At 41.4% G+C, this 15,651-nt stretch overlaps 1 protein-coding gene across 1 annotated transcript in view; it reads left to right on the top strand.

The window, feature by feature from the left end:
* Positions 1-1,079: 1,079 nt before the first annotated feature.
* Positions 1,080-15,651, top strand: part of LOC136445852 (inositol polyphosphate 5-phosphatase K-like) — a 46,511-nt gene continuing 31,939 nt past the window's right edge. The window contains exons 1-9 of the mRNA XM_066444081.1: positions 1,080-1,186; positions 4,242-4,340; positions 7,162-7,261; positions 7,833-7,850; positions 8,557-8,664; positions 9,339-9,406; positions 9,999-10,110; positions 10,397-10,506; positions 13,268-13,418. Of these exons, the coding sequence (XP_066300178.1) occupies positions 1,080-1,186; positions 4,242-4,340; positions 7,162-7,261; positions 7,833-7,850; positions 8,557-8,664; positions 9,339-9,406; positions 9,999-10,110; positions 10,397-10,506; positions 13,268-13,418 (873 nt within the window). The remainder of the gene's footprint in view (positions 1,187-4,241; positions 4,341-7,161; positions 7,262-7,832; positions 7,851-8,556; positions 8,665-9,338; positions 9,407-9,998; positions 10,111-10,396; positions 10,507-13,267; positions 13,419-15,651) is intronic.

The raw sequence follows: 15,651 nt of genomic DNA, 5'->3' as shown, positions 1-15,651 counted from the left end.
TAAGCATTGAACTAATGTAGCTAAGGTGAGAGACAGCGGTGTATGTTTGTTTTAAAGGTTTGAAGTTTATATACGGGGGGGGGGGGCAGTGGGCTGGGAGGGAGTTCCAAAATTCATCTATAGGAAGAATACTAAAGAATTTGCCAGGGAGTATAGGGTTTGATTTGCAGGCTCCTACGGGGAAATGTTAACCGTTGCCGCGGATTGACTCTCCTGGTAAATTAGTCCTTTTTAACGAATTCTACGATCCATACTCCCGTAGGAAGGCCTGGTTGAGGCTACCCTTAATTGGGCTCAAGCAATCGCCTGCAAATGCAGGTTAGTGTAGGTAAACTCAGAGTTGTTAGGGTCTTTTTGAAGTGTACATGTCTATCAATGTTACCTGTAAAATTAAAGCGCACCTATGCAGAAAAGAAAGTGCACCCTGCTTGGGTACACAGCAGCGTGTCACCTTATTTAGAAGAAGAGGTGAGTGAAGTTACGGCCCGAATCTGTAAAGTAGGGGCGTTTCCGTTCGAGGGAGTGTCGTTCTCATCGCCAACAATCGAAAATACCAAGAAAAGGAACCCGCACACCCCTCCCAGAGAGGTCACCATGTACAGGAAAACCGAGCGCAGTGCCTCCAAATCAACGAAGGCTGTGAGAATTCCAGTTACCATGGCAACGGTGTACAGGAGAAAAAGCAGCGCCACCTGTGTCAGACAAGAGTACTGCACGCAGGTATCAGCGCACCTCATGGCGATGCGTACTAGGTGGTAGAGGTCGACTGCAGTGCAAATTAGTAAAGGCACAACTACGAAGATTCCCATTTTCGTGGGGTCTTGAATCCAACAGTGAGGAAAACTGTGGACAGCCTGAGGCACCCCTATGCGGATGGTATCATCCAAAGCGATGTAGCCTCCCGACATTGCCAGCGGAATGAGCACAATCACTAAGAGATGGCAGGTCGCTTTACAGGTACCGCCTCGCTGTAGGACAGACAGGTGTTGGATTGTGGCAGTGAGAGACAGACCAGCGGCCAAACAGAAGCAGAGGGTGCACACCAACATGGCCGTACAACAGGCTGTTGAAGGGACGACATGACCCAGGAGCTGGCTGATCTGCGCCAGAAGAAGAGAAGCCAGGAGGCAGATTTTCACGATGGCGTCAGGGCGTGGGTGGCGCCGGAGGCCAGTGAGAATGTACAGTATGGAAACCGAGGCAGAAGCACCAGAGACCGCATTGATGACTAAGAGTGTGGCGCTTAGCTCTGGTAGAATTGTATGTGGAGTGGACGTACCATCTAAGGGCGAGGGGCTCAGGGTTTGAGCACTACGCACATTTTCAACTTGAAAATGTGCGTAGTGCATTTCCAAAGAAGCTCTCTCCTCTTCAACACCAGCAACTTTGTTAACTTTCAGAGAAGGAACAGACGAAATTTGGCAAATATGAACCCAACCGTACATGACTCGGTTTGGTCGGTTAGCTGAAGTTCTCTGGACGACATCTTACTTTGGGAAAAGGTTCGCCCTTCGTAATAGCCTATGGCTAGTTGAGCAACCTTGGCATGTACATGCTGAAACAATAAATGAATAAATAAGACATTTCTCGTTCATACGTCGATGAAGATTAGACATCCAGGTAATAAGATACGCCAAAAAGCAATTACTCAAACAACTGGATATGATTTTGGAAACGGTCAGACGTTTCAAGTAGCATCCACTTGCTCACAGTCACTGACGAAAAGTAGTGGATGCTACTTGAAACGTCTGACCGTTTCCAAAATCATATCCAGTTGTTTGAGTAATTGCTTTTTGGCGCATTTCTCGTTCATGTTGTTAGTTCATGATTGTCAACATTTAAATTTTGCTTTTTTATAAAATTGACCAACTTTGAAGTCTTCCTTTTCCCAGGTTTGGGCGACATACTCCCATCAGAAGGCGGCTTTTACATTAAGCTGGATGTTGACACCACTTGTCATATTCACAACTTATGACCAGTAACCGTAAAAACGACCCTATCCATATCCTCCATGTTTGAGGGGAAGGTCACATCCGCATGTTCCGACCGACACCTCCATGTGTCCTCGATGGATACCAGGCTAACTGTGACGTTATTGCGATAATCAGGTTGACCGAAATTTGACCTCTGACCTTCCAAAGCAATGGCGACCAGATGACTGGGTGTTGTTGTTTCTCTTCGATGTCATTCAGTGTAGTAGAAATATTTACGATCGTCTGGGCGTATTTTTACTACCGAAGGGTGCTTTAAAAGCCGCAGTTCTTCCAGATTCAGTCTGAACAAGATGAATGCTGTATAGAACGGAAAAGTCAAGATTTCTCTGCCGAATTTGTAAGGTTAGAAATATTCAGGGACCGGTCTATCTGCTATATTTCTCTGTGTTTACAACGTTCTGGACCTGTGGAGCTTTGCGTCATCGTGCGAAGGAGCTGCCAAGTTTTCTGCTTGATGTTTGGTATTCGAATTCCTTTCCAAGCAAGAGAAGATGGCTGCAAGCAAACAGCAAGAACAACAACAGACGCCATCCGACCAGTCACACAACTTCAGGTGGGCGTCACCCAGACTATTAAATGTCAAATTGTATGGTTGTAAACAAGAGCCTTTACGCCGTCATTTTTACCCTCGCCAAGTTGGTTATGTTTTCGGGTGTATTTGTGAACATTGTATTCGAGAGACGATTAGATAATAGGTCCTCTGGCGGCTTTCCATGATATTGCAGCAGCAGTTACTGTAAATGCATTTAAGTTCGCGTGATTTTAATTTTGCAGGAGGGAAAAAATGGAGTGTTTGTGGTGGTTTTCAGTTCACATTTAAGACAATGATAGACAAGGGGGTAGGGGGCAATAAATTTCGCAGCAAAGAGCTTACTGCAAAAACCGTGAACATAAAACCACCGCAAACATTTCTGCATTTACAGTACTCAAGGAGTATCTTTATCATTTATATTTGGTATGTTGGTAGGTGATGGCAAAATGAAGAAACAATTAGATTATGGGCTCCCTAGCGGGTTTCTATGGTACCGCAGCGGAACATCCAGTTTTGATATCTCGTGTTCTGGACATGCTATATGGTAATGGTTTTTGAGTGGTTATAGCTCTTGGTGCAGAAAGTAAGTGTTAAAGCCACAGGACGCCTTAATGGCTTGCATTTTTAGCCAAATATAATTTCTTATACTGGTCGTCTCATCTCTTCTCAATAGGTTTGTCAAGGTATAATCCATATCAATTTTGACACAACCCCTTTCCTTCTGTACCCAGCAGTGTTGTCCAGTTAAATTCACAGAAAGGATTTCACATGTGTGCCACAAACAGTGATCAGATAACCTTACCTGGACTGTGTATGACCTACTTCTGAAAGTAAAAGTGATCTTTATCATGATCATTATGTGTGTAGTTATGGGTTAGCGACCCAGCCTCTGTCCTTGAGACCAAGAGGTTGGGAGTTCGACATGCAAATGCACCCTACTGCAAAGGGTCGCAGTCCCTAGAACTGGACATTAAGCGCCATGGTCCATGGTTCATTGTACAGTACTTCTCAAAAATAGCCAAGGGGAATTTCCCATGCAGGTACAACGAACCCGTAAATATAATATCAATACTTTTGTGTCACCTTTTCCAATAATGATAGAAATATCTGTGATATGCATGCCTATATGAATATCAAAAATATTTGTAGCTAGTCATAGGGGACAAATGCCTTTTTGGTTGACTCTTTTCCTTTTATCTGGTCTGTGCTTGTAATTTTCATACCCCATTTTGACACGCCCATTTCATCCCTCGTGGTCTGATTAGATTCCTGTGGAAGAGTTGATATGTGTGAGTGCCAGAAATGGTGATCAGATAACCCCCATACACAGAGTCGATCTGGCCTACTTCCATGTAAATAGAAATTTATCAATTCTAGCTTGTATTAATTCCAAATCTGTGTCACCAGCCACTGAACGAGGGGTGATCAATAAGTCATCGGCTTCACCCAGAAATAAGGTGCACAGCTCAAAGTTTGGGGCATAGGAATATAGAATAACATCTTTTAGCAATATCCACCAAATATCAAATTATTGTGGTCAGTATTTTCCTGGCGACGTCCATTTAAAAATCAGTAGACAAGTGGCGAAAAATGAAGATCTTCGGAGACCCCAGCCTTCTGTTTTCATAATTTTTTTTCCCTCAAATTAAAAACAAAATCTGTTAGCCAAGAAATTAAATTGGTGTGGCCTAACCCTGCAAATTGTTTTGTTACAGGTTACAGTTCATAACATGGAACGTGTGCGACACAGCCCCACTGAATGTGGCTCCCCTCTTCACAGCAGAGGGACCTCCTCCCGACCTCATTGCCATTGGGTAAGACCGCAAAAGATAACAGTCTGAGTTTAACTACAAGCATCTTTTGTGGCATTTTGTATGTATATTTAGAAGTGCCCCTGCTTTTGACTCACCACCTTCCCTTATGGGCAACACATTTACCACTTACTGTCTAGTACAGAGTAGGACATGTTACTATACACAGTTTAAAGTTAAAAACATAGTCCAGAAAACAGTCCAAATGTTTAAGAATGGTTCATCGTTAATTATGTTGTTGTTGTTGTTGTTGTTTTGCTGTATCAGCTGGGCCTTTGTCTTCCCCCCATGTTTTGATGCAACATTATCCAAACATCCAACAGAAACTGTGATAGTCGAGATTATATTCTAATTACAAGAAAACAACTCCTGTACTGTACATGCCTGATATAAGACATTGCCACTGACTGACTGAGGTACATGTATCATACCAGTCAATGGTGTACATGTCTGGTTGTTGTTAACAGTCCACTTTGCCACTATTGATGAATACATTCAAGCAATTCACCAACCAGGCTGATTACCCAGAGTCTGCGTATGCACAGTACGTGTACGTGTACGTAGTACTATTCCAGAATTTGGCTGACAAATGGTAACATTATATATACTGGGTGCAAAGTGCCTTACAGCAGTCTGTGGTGTGCAGATAAAACAAGAATTGTAGGTGCGGAAATTGGATGCCTGCAATTTTGCAGGTGAAAAATATCCATGACCATGTGTGACATTCATGAACAACCATTTAGTCAAATCCCAGTGTGTTCATGCTTCCCGTTCAATCAGTAACAAAAGACTGCTTTATGAGCTGTTCTGTGTTGGAATATCAATCACAGCTGGACAGGTTTTGAACGATTTACTTGCCCTATTGGATAAGTTAGTACATAAAAGATCTGCTGGCCTGAACCAACTTTTCTCTTGCCTGAAATTCAAATGACATATTTCTATGCATTTTTACATGTACTTGCCATGAAGAAATCCTGTTATTTTGCATTAAAAAAGCACTGTAAAGCAACATTGTTTTAATTACAACAGTACAAGACCCTCAGAGGTTCAGACTCTTCCAGCTTGCCATAGATTTAGACTTTGTGTGGATCCTGGATGTCATGTACTTATAGATAAATGACAAGAACTTGACTGAAGAGGTGTGATCTTAATACATGTCCATGGAAAAATTGCACTGGCCTGATCGGATAAGTATGTAGGACATGCACTAGCCCGCTCATCACTTTCACTGGCCCTGGGCAATCGAGCAAATGGACTTGTCCAACCCTGGCAATATTGTATTTCAACATGCAACTGCCAAGTGACAGGATCTACATTGTATGTACTGTATTGTAACCTTGATCAGCTGGTAAATGATGACAGCACTTTCATTATTCCAGATAATTTTCATGATTTCATTTCATCAGATTCAATTTGAAAGGAAAGTAAGTAGGCCGTAGTCAAAAACCAATCTCCATTTGCCATCACGGTGAACGGTGACCAAAATGTAATCAAAGCTTCCCCAATAAAAGCATTAGGCAGTGGGCCTATAAATTGAAGCCAGTTGTTATTGATTCATTTGGATAACATTTGGGGTTGGGTTGTGTGGCGCCACGGTAGAGCGTTCGGCTCAGAACCAAGTGGTCCCGGGTTCGAATCCTGTCATGTCACCAATCTTGTGCCCTTGGGAAAGGCACTTTACATGACTTTCCTCACTCCACCCAGGTGTAAATGGGTACCTGACTTCGGTTGGGGAAGGTCGTATTAAGAGAGAGAGAGAATATCAGTAATCAGCATCAGATTAACCTTTGCAAGAGTGACCACATGTTGGATCTGAGAAGTAATGATAACTTTTCTGAATGGAAAATCCTTATGTCATAAGAAGGGATGTGTGGATAGCCAACCCTCCTCATACAAATTTATCCTGTCATCAATACAAACTTTATGCACCGTAAACTGACACCTGCCAGAAGGTTGATGTTTAGCCCAGATACCAAATGACCTGTGTGGTGATCCCACTTATGCATGACATCCACAATTTCACACCTGATTGACCTGGAAGTTTTTCAGAATAAAGAACAAGAATAAGGATGTCCCTGTACCTTAACTGGTGGGAGCCTCACAATTGAGCTCCTGGTTCTAATTAGTTGGTAACTGGGAGACCCTGGTTCAAATCCAGGGAAGGGTGTTCTGGTTTGAGCTGCATGAGGTACCGCGAGTACATTAAAAAGGCACTACAACAGCCGCATTACTCAGATGGGTATAGCTACTGGCTGTGCCTTAGATGAGTGATCACTCTGTCAACTGTCAGACTTAAGTAGCACAGTTGGGATAATATGTTGGTTTGATGTACTGCATGTCTTGCCCCTCATTTTCTGCTGCCATTTCCCATAATGGGCCTTTTAGTGGAAAAAACCTCACCATATTTTTCATGTCAGAAGTGGCTGCATTGAACAAGATGGCTAATATAGAAATACAACATAATCTTTATGCAGCCTGAAAGTTGAAAAATGGTAAAAACGTATTTATCAGAACTGAACAATTTAGGTCGTCAAGATTTAGAAACTTGGAACTCTACAAGTAAAAATATTCAATGTCGGATGCAGTAAATATGAATTCAAACAAAATGTCTGATAAAGAAACAAACTAGCTAACAAAAAAAGCATCATACCAATCTATCTCAGAATATCCCTGGTACATCTGAGAGATAAAAATCAAATTAGAATGGCCTATTGTACATTAATTTTTCAATTTAAAGAATGATGGTGATACATATGTCATGTCGTTTCAACATACAGTCTTGTTTTTAAACCGTAACATATAATAAACTTTGTTTCCTACCCAGACTACAAGAGGCTCCAGGAAACCCAGCAACAGCGGTCATATTTGAGGACACCTGGGGAAACGCTTCTATGAAGCACCTGTCACAGAGGGGATATGTCAAAGTGAGTGAATATTGTTTACTGGTAGTGTCTGTGTACTGTCTTGGTTTGTGACTGTGCCTCTGGACATTGAGGTTGGGAGTTTTAATCCTGGGTGTTGTCATTCATGCATACTATTCTCACATTCAATGAGCTTTGGCCGTATTTGTTGATAGCCAGAAGGTCACCAAATTAAAAAAAATTGCCAGAGACTTAATAAGCGTATTTCTCAACTGAAAATATACTCCATCAAAGTAGAATTTCCGCAACACAATGAACTTGTGTATAACTGTCACAACCAGTGGAAGATCAGTATTTCAGTGAGCTAAGCTGGTCCAAGACCATTGTAACTTTCATTTGTTATGTATCATCTAGTTGCCCAACTGTTTTTTGTTATACGTAACCCCTTCCAATATATCTTCCAACTTGCTACTGTTGTCTAGAGCGGTACTAGTACTACAAATTTTGCACCATCTGTGATTTCTCTTTCTGCAGATCCGTTCCGAGCGCATGCAGGCCATCCTGTTACATGTGTTTGTGAAACTGGAGCACCTGTCTCGCATCCGATGGATCAAAACCGCCTTCACTCGCACAGGGGTGGGGGGGGTACTGGGTAAGTCACAGGCTTATTACCTCCATTAAAGTGGAGGTGTTGTTCTCAGTGTGTCTGTGTGTGTGTGTGTCTGTGTTTATGCATATTTTGGCCAGCAATAGCCTAGGAAGCTACACTGTATGAAGGGATTGTAATGATTAGTACATGTAGATGCATGGGTAGGGTCTTGGGATGACAGAGATCAAGGTTCATTATGGGCCACCTGTACTGCAGTAGCAACTTCAAACTTTTTTTTATCTTTGTACCTGGAGGCTGGACATAGTTTGGCCTTGATTTTTTGTTGGAAGTAACTTTTGATGTCAAGACAAAGTGGTGTACAATGCAGGTTTGGGCCCCCTACCAGCTTGCTCTGGAAATGCAGGGGTGTTTTTGGTGAAATCTTTCAAAGAGGGTAACTGAAGTAACTGGAACAACAATTTTTTGATGATCTGGGACATGCAGGTAGTTAAGATGTACATAATTAGATGAAAAGTATGCAAATTCGGACTTTATCTGGACTGACTCTGTTTTTAGGACTGACCCCTGAATAGGAATGACTCTGTGAATAGCTGGTGTCAATGACTGAATAGCAAAGTTCTTTTAGTCACAACCACCACGACAAACACGTGTAGTACTACATACTTGGTTGTGAATAAAAGAACTTTGCTATTCAAGGAATGACTGTTTTTATGTGTTCTTTGGATTTAAACTCCGACTCCGTTGCCAGGGTAACAAGGGAGCGGTGACAGTGAGGATGGACCTGTACGGGACCAGTGTGTGCATCACCAACACTCACCTGGCAGCGCACCTGGAGCAGAACCACATCAGGATACAGGTGTGACTTAGACTTAGACTAGTCTTACAGGTGTGCACGCACCCGAAATTCATCTATTTTTGCGGGGACTTCATTTTGTTTTACACTACCAACCTCGATTTTAGGTAAACAGACATTTTGGGGGTCCTCACCCCATTTTACCTTGACCCAAGGAGTGAAAAGTGGGTTAAAATGGGTGATTTTCCCCTCCTTTTCATCCCCCATCTTGTGTGAGGACCCCTAGAACGTCCGTTTAACCCCAAATCCAGTTGGTGGTGTTATGAGAGTTGTTTTCAGTTCAGGTTTGAAACAATTTGTGTTTTAAATTCACACTTGAAACGATTCCGTACAAGTACATGTATCATCATGGTAGTAAATACAATGGAAAATTAATGCATACCGGTATTTGCTTTGCTATGATTTCGTGATGGCAAGGTCACAGCAAAAACCCAGCAAATAAAGCCACAGCAAAGATTTCAAGATTTACCGTATCTAACTGAAATATAATCATGTCATGGAATATTAGACAGGTCACAGTTGAACTTGAAGGACACATCTAGCATTCAGCCTGCTTGTCAGAGAATATGCTCCCCAGGGTAAAGGGGTAGATGGCTAACGCATGGAGGTGCAGTGCCCTTGTTCCCCTCTTTAGAAAAAGATAACTAATTTTGTGGTTGTTTGTGTTCTATCTGTAGGAGTTCCATGCGATAACGGAGGCCCAGAGATTTCCAGGCTGCAAGGCTGGGATCATCATGGAGCATGAGTGCGTCAAGGTTTATCTTCATACCTTCATACTGTCTTCTATATTTGGAGGTTTTGTTTTTGGTGTGTCTGTTTGTCTCTGTTTGTTTGCTTGTGTGCCGTGGTTATTTCAATGCAGTAGAGTGTCTGGTTTCCACATGCTAGGCCAGTCGGGGACACTGACAGTATGTTACGTTTGTTTCGTATAACCGTCAAACTGCCTTTAGGAATTTAAAACCTGTCTTGTACAGTATTAAAGTAAGTCAAGCTGTGTAAGACCGGGCTTTAAGCTTTGATCTAGTCTCTACCAGACCCCATGAGTTGCTGGAAAAATAGGAGAAATAAGTCAAATAGACTGAATATGCCAGAGGAGTTGAATGGCTATAGGAGTACAGTTTGCAATCTTGGGAGTCTGACAGGAGTCGGCACTCACATTGACTGATTGAGATGGAAATTCTCCTACTCTTTTTGGCAAGTGCGGTGGGATCTCTATCGACTTTGTGTCCCACTTGAGAGGGCTATGGGCTTCTTGCTGTCTTAAGTCAAGAGTCATTTGCTATATGTACATGTATTTGCTGTAATGGATTAAGATGATTGTTTGTTAACTGTCACAGTTTCATTTTCTGGATTGGAGACCTGAACTTCAGACTGGACCCGATAGAGTATGAAGCAGTCATGACCAACATTGCAGATGAGAGGTTTCAAAAACTGCTGGAATTTGACCAGGTAGACATAAGATTTTGCTCTGAAAGCTGAAAAAACTGATGTTTTGTGAATTTGTAGTTGCACAAAGTCCAGTCATGTTTTACAGCTGTCATTTCTGCAGTACTTATTATTGTCACTAGAGGAGCTTTTGATCAATGTTATGATGGCTAAAAGTACATTTACCAGTCATGCATGGTATACATGTAGCATACTTTTCACTACAAAATGTACATACCAGGCATGCATCGTATAACATGCTTTTGATTAGACTTAAGATTCTATCACACTAAACAAATTTCTTTCACAGCTGAAGGAGGCACAAAGAGAAGGTCTTGCCTTTTCTGGGTTTTCTGAGGGAACCATTACATTCCAACCAACCTACAAGTTTGATAAAGGAACAACTGTTTATGATACCAGGTATTGTTCCTTATTACTTTCAGGTACGAAGGTTTGTTTGTTTTCGGTGTGTCTGGATGTTTGCGTTCTTATATCTTTGTAGTTATTTGAATACACTGTAGGTAGAGTGGTAGAAAGTGATTGGAAAGGTGGAGTCACCGCAATGATAAGACTTGCAGGAGTGACAAGAAAGTAGAGTTCAGAGGTGGTAGAACTAGCTGTTTATCAGACATAACAGACATTCTGGGTCATGGGGTCAATGGCAGAGACTACTAGTTCATGGGAAGGTATTTTTTGGTCTATTTGTGTTTTCACAGTTTACGGGGGGTGCCCAACCATCGGACGTTTTTTTACGTGCTGGAACTCACGGCGCTCCATTGCTGGTTGCCAGAGAGTGGTCAGGTTTTAATGAATGAATTTTGAACACATTCATCTAAAGACCATACTTGGACAAGAAATGTATTCATACTGTTCATGGGCCCTTCATGCTCCGCGTTACATGCGGAAGACGCTGTGAGACATTTTCACGAATGTACCTTCTGATTTAGTGCTACGCCAGATAGTGTGCCTAACTTAGTACGCTTTGGTAATTTTGCTCTCTTCGGAAGTTGGTGATGAAGTTAGGGAAATGTAAATAAGGCTTGAAGTCTGCTATATTCTAGCTTTCTTTTGACCGGAAAATTTTGACTGTGTGCACTTCTAACGTCATGTGAGAAGGGCTATATCTAGCGCATCCCAGCTCATGTTCCCACGGGAAATAGGCTACTACGCGGCCCGACGTACGTATTGAATGCGGCCCGACATACGAAATCATTACGAAAAAACGACACCGCTTACATCAACAATACTCCGTCTACTTATTGGGAAACATCTTCGCCATCTCTGTATTCAGTTTCCTTTTCATAGACGGTACCAATCACATGTTAGAGCGTAACAAAGCTGTGCGTTGAATCGTCCCGCCACCATCGCGGTCCAAAAAAATGGCGGGAAAACAACGTCGTCAGACGACAGCAATGTTTACGTTGTTTTTCTTTGGTCGGTTTTCTTCTCAACAAACACTTTAAGACCCAAATTTTTAGTGTTTTATGAAATTATTTTTCTTATGTGTATGATAGCTGTGTGACTTATGTATCTGCTTGGCACAGGTCGTATATTTAGGTGCCGGGCCGTCTAGCTACGCAGTGACCCTCTACTCAGCGTTGCCATCATTATTGTCAAAATACTACTTTTCGACAAAACAAGAAATGAATATGTACACATATGTTTTGAATGTAAATGACAATTATGTGCATGAACTTGGGTTATTTACCTTCCTTATCAGCATAGTCATTGGACACAAACACGGCGTACTTATGCAAAATAAGATCAGTAAAAAATCCGTGCGATGTTCGGGCGCGTGCGAGGTTCGGGCGGCCCCCGTTAGATATTTTCCATATGCCAGTCACATTCATAGCAAGTTATCAATGGACACATATGATGTTAATGAAAGCCTTATTTGCATAGTTGATGAAATACATTCGAACAAGTACCAACGACAAACTCTTCCAATTCTAGTTATGTTTAGCCATACCTAGTATGGCTAAACATATTGTTTTTACTCAGGTTTCTTCTCCTCCTCCTCCTGTCACATCTTCAAATGGATTCATCTCTGTCATTTTTATACCAAATGACCTGAAATTTGGTACAAAGGTAATGTAGGCAAAAAACAATGTGCGCTTTTTTCCTTTTTTTGATATTGACCTTGAAAGTGATTTTATTGAGGTTTTTATGACCAGTAATGCATATCTTGGCCTCCTGGGCCCTGGTATTTCAACCGAATGACCTGAAATTTGCTGTATATGTGCCTTGAACAAATATTTAAAGGACTACATTCTCATTTTTGGCATACATATCTTCAAAACGATCTATTTGGGGCTTTCTTGATAATATTTGCCACTTCTGTCACTTTCAATACTACATATGACCTAAAGGTCAGTGACCCCAAGTGCCTTGCACCTGGCCTTGCATGCCTGTGAGCCTTGCGACCACCTGATTGGTCAATTGAATTAATCTAATTATCTTTCATTTCTGGCGCAGGTGTGCTAATATCCATGCCAAATATGGTATGGGAATTCCTAGGACATGGCTTTGTTCACTCTTTTTTTGAACAAAGATACACATCTCCAGTTCCTATGTATTAAACCAAAATAATGTGAAATTTGACATGTGTCTGCCTTGGTTATGTACACAGGCCCTCATTCAAATGTTTGGCATACAGCCTTTCAAAACGATTTTTTAATCAAAGAATTGTATACTATTGAATCATGCATTCAAACAAAGGGATGTCACATTCTTATATTTCACCAATAATATCGCTGAAATATGTTGTTTTTGGTCATTTCCTTCTTCTCCTGTCAAATCTTCATATATATCATTATGTATGCTATGGAAAACTTGATCTTTTTAATTCAATTTTGAACTGGGTTGATTATGCGCAAGAGTGTAATTTTCAGCGGATCTTTTTCGACTGGTCTAGTTTACATGGAGATGGCGCGGAATATCCCATTCTTGCAAGGGGAGGATTATTTAATTATTTCTTTCAATTTTGAGCTGGAATGATTATGAAAAAGTCCATTTGTTAGCAGAAGTGTATTTGTTAATTAATAAGTGGATATGGTTTTGGACTGGTCCATATTGTGTTGAGGTGCTACTGGAAGACTCCATTTGCATGGCGAGGAGAATGGCTAAACATGCTGTATTTGCTCGCAAATGTTGCCTTTCTAGTTGTATGTATCTGTTTCAGTGAGAAACAGAGGAAGCCTGGGTGGTGTGATCGGATATTGTGGAGGACTAGACCAGGAGCAGAGGTGTCTGTCACACAGCACAGCTACACCAGCCTGCCTCACATCAAGCAGAGCGACCACAGCCCCGTCACAAGCACGTTTTCCATACAGGTGCAGTACCTTTCCAAATACCTAGGTGACACTGTTAGACTGCAATACTAGTGCAATTTTTAGCCATGTCATTAATTCAGATTCTTTGCTCCCACAGCTAAACTACCTTTTAGAATTAGTCACTCCTGAGTACCAAAATTACACTGAGACTTTTTTCTTGGTGTTTAGATTTAGCGAATCTGATGAACAAACAATATATTTTCTTTTATAAAAGATATATTATGGATACGTTTAGTAACTTTTGTGCCAGATACAGTATGTTGCATTGGTTAGCTGCACTGCAATTGCTGTCCTTTGTTGATTCGTGCTGGCACATTGTGCTCTATCCAGCCTGGAAACCTTCCAGTTTTCATAACTTTCTATTAGCCCAGTCCTTGGTGCTGATTGACATATACAATTAAAATCATGCATATCACTGCACAGACACTTTCCAATGGTCAATAGCAAAGCATTTCATCCTAATGATGATGATCTTGATTTGTATATTCTTGCCCACATTGGCTAAATGCAGTACAGTCAAACCTGCCTATAGCGGTCACTCAAGGGACTGGCCAAAACTGGCCGCTAAGGACAGGTGGCCGCTATGGAGAAAATGTCGATTAATTGATCACGAGTGACACATGTTTTCAGTACCCACTGAGATACATTTATTCACCGTACAGTACACATGTAAACAGGTAAGGCACATTTTAGACGTTCGATTGTTGTTCTTTTACTCCTAGATAGTTAAGAACAAAATACATGTTGCTCAGTTGTCACTTACTGTTCGTTTTCGACCGTTTTCAAACATAAAATCGTGGCGACAATATTCCTCAGTCTCTTGTTGTGTTGGTTCGGTTCCCGCGTGGCTTGTGTTGATCAGCATCTACCATTATGCTAATAGGGTACTCAGAAGAAGGTCGCTCTTTTGAGGGCTTTTTGTCTTTTCAGAAAATTGCAACAGCCCAAATTTTACATCATAGTGATAGTGTTCACATTCATTTTGAAGCTTTTGGTTTAGTAATTATCCTCAGTGATACTTTGCAGCAAAATAAATTTAGTATATTATACCTCCGTAACAGTGGTGTCTTCCGTTGACCTTTGTTGACCTTATGCTGCTACCTATCCAGGTTTGTATCAGCGCCATTTTGAAAATTGCGCGAAACACGTTTTGAGCACAATTTGAATGAATTCCCGGTGAAAACGGATATTGGGCCGGCATTCAAACATTCCGCGAACTTACCGCATCAGGTACATGTGTGGGTTGTATTTTCCAAAAAGCTGCCGTAATATTTGTCCAGTCGAAATGCATAAAAATGATCAATTTTACCACGATGTACAAACGCAAGCCATGTGAAGAAAATCATACTTGACTTCGCGTCAAACCATGGATTTTCTAACGGATGAAACATTCTGGTTTTCTTTATTATGATCCTATCCAGTTGAGTCCACATAAATTTGATAACTGCGTGAAAAAATGAAGATTTTGAACCCGGCGTGCGGTGGCGATGCGGCTTCTACCGGCGCGCCGTGACCGTTATCGGCAGTGTTACTGTACTCGCGGGACCGAAAATCGTCTGGCCGCGACCGCGTTGGACAGGTGGCCGCTATAGCCTAATTCTTAATGCTTATGTCAATGGGAAAAATCCAAGGGACCGACAAAAAGTGACCACTATGGGCAGGTGGCCGCTATGCAAAGGTGACCGCTAATACAGGTTTGACTGTAGTTCTACTATTACATCAAAGACTAAAGGTAAAATATCATTACCTGTAGTGTTGAGAGGATAGAGACAAAACAGTTAGGCATTTAAATCTTTGTTACCATTACATCTAGTATGTACATGTTATCACATCTGTAGTTTACTAAACTGTTATAAAGCTATGCTATCACTAAGTCTATCATATACAATGATCATGTTATCATTAAATCTATAGTTTACAAAATGGTCAATCATATACAGTCAAACCTGTCTATAGCGGTCACTCAAGGGACTGGCCAAAACTGGCCGCTAAGGACAGGTGGCCGCTATGGAGAAAATGTCGATTAATTGACCACGAGTGACACATATTTTCAGTACCCACTGAGATACATTTATTCACCGTACAGTACACATGTAAACAGGTAAGGAACATTTTAGAAGTTCGATTGTTCTTCTTTTACTCCTAGATAGTTAAGAACAAAATACATGTTGCTCAGTTGTCACTTACTGTTCGTTTTCGACCGTTTTCAAACATAAAATCGTGGCGACAATAT

The sequence above is a fragment of the Branchiostoma lanceolatum genome, chromosome 1, assembly GCF_035083965.1.
Source record: "Branchiostoma lanceolatum isolate klBraLanc5 chromosome 1, klBraLanc5.hap2, whole genome shotgun sequence".
Taxonomy (NCBI): domain Eukaryota; kingdom Metazoa; phylum Chordata; class Leptocardii; order Amphioxiformes; family Branchiostomatidae; genus Branchiostoma; species Branchiostoma lanceolatum.
This window is presented reverse-complemented; position numbering and strand designations above follow the sequence as displayed.